Below are 4,665 nucleotides of genomic sequence, written 5' to 3' on the forward strand. Positions count from 1 at the left end.
GAAACTTTATATTTTTCTAACATGAAAAACTTTTTGATGTTATACGTAGGTTTCGATACGTATATATGTTACATAGGTTCGTATTCAATATTTACAAAATAATCTGATATATTTAGTAGGATTTTTAACGTTAAAACCCTTCAATTAAGTTTGTTTTAGGTAAAAACCCCCAAACTAAGTATTTAACGAAAAAACCCCCAAACTAACTTTATTTAATGAATTAAACCCTAACAGGTCATATTTACCGTTACTACCGGTAACTCTTTAGTTTAGGGGTTTCTACATTAAGTAAACATAGTTGAAGGGTTTTACCATTCAAAATTGAAAAAAAAAATCAAAATTTTTATAATATTATCTAAATAATTAGTAACTGAAATTTTCAAAATTAACACTTTTATTTTTTTTTGTAAATATATAAGTTTGATATGCTTTGAACATCAACATCATATATGTATAAATTTAAAATTAAAAAACCCAGAAAATATAATAAAAAAATTATCTAAAGATTTACCTGTAATAAAATTACTAAAATGTTAAAAATGTAAAAGACAAAAAATAATAATAAAAATTATATCTTATCTAGTAAAAATGTAATAAATATTTACATGTAATAAAATTACTAAAAGGTTAAAAATGTAAAAAACAAGAAAATATAATAGAAATTATATCTTTTCTAATAAAATTGTAATAATAAATCTTTAGATAATTTTTATTATATTTTCTGAGTTTTTACATTTTTAATTATACATATATAATGTTGATGTTAAAAACACATCAAACTCATATATTTACAAAAAAGAATTAAAAGTGCTAATTTTAAAATTTTAAGTTACTAATTTTTAGATAATATTATAAAATTTTGAATTTTTTCTTTTTTTGATTTTTAATGGTAAAACCCCTCAACTATGTTTGCTTAATGTAGAAACCCTCAAACTAAAGATTTACCGGTAGTAATGTTAATTATGACCTGCTAAGGTTTAATTCATTAAATAAAGTTAGTTTGAGGGTTTTTTCGTTAAATACTTAGTTTGGAAGTTTTTACTCAAAACAAACTTAGTTGATGCGTTTTCACGTTAAAAATCCTATTTAGTACGGCTAAATCTGTTTTAAATATCTTATCATTTTTATTGGCTTTGTCTATTATCGATATAAGTATTTATATATCTATACAGTATAGAGTAACAGCGTTTTGCGTATAAAAAGTTAAAAGTAAACAGTCTTTTTAAAATAAATTATACATTATAATTTCAAATTGTCTGAAGATGCTGAGGGTCCACAATTATTTGTAATGAATTCATTACTGGATAAAGCATATATATGTTTAGTATAATTTAGTAGGTAGTTTGGTATGGATAATTAATCAAATGGTGGGTGGTAGTTTAGTTGCAATTTCTTGGGGCTTGATGTGCACTCACATCAGTTTTGGATTCGATTTTTCTTTGGAACTAAATTATCATCACTTGATCAGTTTAGGTTTGGGCTTCAACACAAGTGATTTACATGGTGGATCGTAATAAATGATCGGTTCACCCCTTGACATTAGTCGAAAGGTATTCCAAACTCGGATCAGACAGTATGATAACCAGTCCACTCTTTAGCACTAAATGTGTTTCTCCCGAAACCGACAAGATCAACCGATAGTATTTATCAAAAAAAAAAAGGATAATTCTAAATTGCCAGTATTTCTTTCTGATAAGTTTCGAAAATAATCATATGGTTTAACACCTTCACTTATTCATAAAATGATAAAATTATAGTAGTTTTTAGTAGTGAAAAGATTATACATGAAAGTTGTGTTATATAGTGGATAGGTCGATTTTTTTTTTGGTCGTCTATTCATCTAGCCTAGATCAAGTGGAGAACAGACGAGCCGATCTTCCGAGGAGCATTTTCATCTGCCTGGGTTTGATCTATATGGGAGAAAATATAACCTCTGTTTCTTGCATCTTTTGCTAACCTGTCTGCCCGGCCATTCCGACTCCGAGGAATATGAGATAGTCTCACATCATCGAAATCATCTTGTAACCTCTGGAACACCTCGATCTCTGTCGCGAATGCTGGCCAGTCTATCGGGTTTGTAGTCATATCCACTAAGTTCGAGCAGTCCGTCTCAAACCGTATCAAAGTGATCCTTCTGTCTTTCATACATGAGGTTGCCCAAAGTAACTCTTCCATCTCAGCATGTAAAGCTAAGAGGCTCCTGTTACACGCCCGTAATCCGAAGTATTCTAAGCCCATTTGATCTTTAAGACTCCACCCTAAGCCACTGACACTGCCACTATGGATACATGATGCATCAATTTGACAAGTAGGGATTCAACGCTATAGTGGAATAATAGATATAAAAATAGATACCATAGTAAGGACATTTTAGTCAATAAAACATCCGTATACGTCTGGTCAAGCTCTCTTATATATATAACGTGGTCTTCCTCGCAAAGACAACACACATAGAACAACAAAGAACAAATTTAAACTTCCCAATCTTTTTTTTGCTCTGTTAAGAAAACTTTAGAGATTTGTTAGCAATGAGATATGGGAAACAGTTTACGGTGTTGTTTAGCTTGTGTACTTCCATGTGGAGCTTTAGATTTGATCCGAATCGTACATCTCAACGGCCATGTTGACGAGATAACTCGTACGATGACCGCAGGCGAGATCCTTCAGGCGAATCCTAACCATGTCTTAAGCAAACCATGTTCGCAAGGAGTTGTTCGTAAGATCTTGATCTTATCTCCTGAATCTGAGCTTAAGCGTGGAAGCATCTATTTTCTTATACCTGATACTTCCTTGCCGGAGAAGAAGAAGACAAAGAAGAAAAAGGAAGCCCAACGTCGGAAAAAGAGTCCTGAAAACGCCAATGACATCAAGATTCATCATATGGTGAGTACTAGTAAGGATCTTGATTTGACGTTGTGTGAGAAATATTTCGAAGATGTTATGTTGTCGTCGTGGAAGAAATGTTGTCCGGCCGGTAAAGAAAATCGTCACCGCCGGAGACATAGTCGGTCGGGGTCCCTGTGGCAGCCTCAACTTGCTAGCATCTTTGAGGATTTTTAGTGTTTTTTTTAAGAAAAAAAATAATTCTGTCTTTTTTTTTCTTAAATTTTTAATCCGAAAATCGGATTTTATTAACATCCCCGGTGAGGATATTTTCATTTTTTAAGAAATTTGTTTCGGTAAGAAGTTGAAAACAAAAACTTTGTAATGTACTAATGTGGATGAGATCTATATGTAAATTGATGATCTAACTTCAGTCGTTCGTGGCAGAGGACAAAATCATATAATCCTTATACATAACAGAGGTTTTTTTTCAAAAAAAAAAAAGGCAAATCTCTCTAATAGCATTTTTTAAGTTTTTGGCACAAATAGTTTTAACAAAAATGACCAAAATAACTCATTTTTATTTTGAAATTTTTAATTTTTTTTTTATTTTTTTTTTTAAATTTGAAACTTTATCCCCAAAACTTCACCCCTTAAATCTAAACCTTAAGTCTAAATAAAACATATCTTGGTCATTTTCTTAATTGAATGCTATTTTTATGACAAACTTAAAAATGACTATCATACGAAATTTCTAAAAAAAAAACAGAGGCTTTTGTAACGTGAATCAAGTAGTAAAAGGAATGGTAAAATCGCGTGTGGGTTAAAAAAATTAATAATTTAGTATTTACTGAAGAATTATTTGGGTTGAGACGAACTGATTAATAGTTAACTAGATTATGACCCGCCTTTTTAAGGGCGGGTATATTTTTTGTTTTACATTTTTTAAAAAACATTAATTTTCATATTTATATTTTTCTTTATAATCATATTTATACTTTTCTTTGTAATTGTGTTTCTCTTTGTAATCCTATTTAACAAAATAAAATGGGTTTTATAAATTGTGATCAAATGTAAATAGAAACCATGTTACCTTTAAAGCGCAAAACTAATTCTAAAATATAGAATTAATGGGTTCGTTTACAAAAAGAAATATGGGGTTAGTGGGTTACAGTTATATTATTTACTTAATAGATAATAACTCTTTAAATAAAAAAAATAGTTGGATCATACTTTTATTGATTGGTCATACTGCTGTTTTAATAGAATAGATAATAAAGATAATAATAAAAAAACTTTTAAATAGAAAGAATAATAGTTGGACACAACCTTTATCAACTGGTCATACTGTTTTAATAGAATAGATTAATGTAACTAATAATGAAAGATGTGGGAATTTATTTTTCAAAAAAAAAAAAAATGTGGGTATTTAAAGAAAACTGAAACTGAATCATAGTACGAGACAAATTATTTCAATTATAAACTTGACCAGCTTTTTAAACTGCATGTTCAGCTGTTATGCAACGTATTTAGACCAATTGGTTTTGTTTTAGAGTTTCGGTGGTTAAGTATACATGTTATTTTGATTAATAATGTGAACTTAAGACGGCTAATAAGGGTTTAAAGAAAGAGTGGACCAATCATGCAGGTTGTCACATGTAGATGTAGCCACGTAGGTGGACCAACCGAAAGACCGTTTTAAAGCTGAAAATTTAAAACATATGGTTCAAATAATACAAAATGTTCAATCATATAAAGGGCAAGAAATGTTAAGACTTTTTTTTTTTTTTTTTTTTGCCATCTAAAATTTTATTGATAAAGTTTGTTACACAAAACAGTCCC

At 29.7% G+C, this 4,665-nt stretch overlaps 1 protein-coding gene across 1 annotated transcript; it reads left to right on the forward strand.

The window, feature by feature from the left end:
• The first annotated feature begins 1,691 nt into the window (after positions 1-1,691).
• LOC106386677 lies at positions 1,692-3,382 on the forward strand. The gene has a single exon (XM_013826492.3). It carries the CDS (start codon positions 2,536-2,538, stop codon positions 3,058-3,060), a length of 525 nt encoding a protein of 174 aa, XP_013681946.1. The 5' UTR covers positions 1,692-2,535; the 3' UTR covers positions 3,061-3,382.
• Positions 3,383-4,665: the final 1,283 nt, after the last annotated feature.

This window comes from Brassica napus, chromosome C3 (genome assembly GCF_020379485.1).
Source record: "Brassica napus cultivar Da-Ae chromosome C3, Da-Ae, whole genome shotgun sequence".
Lineage (NCBI taxonomy): Eukaryota > Viridiplantae > Streptophyta > Magnoliopsida > Brassicales > Brassicaceae > Brassica > Brassica napus.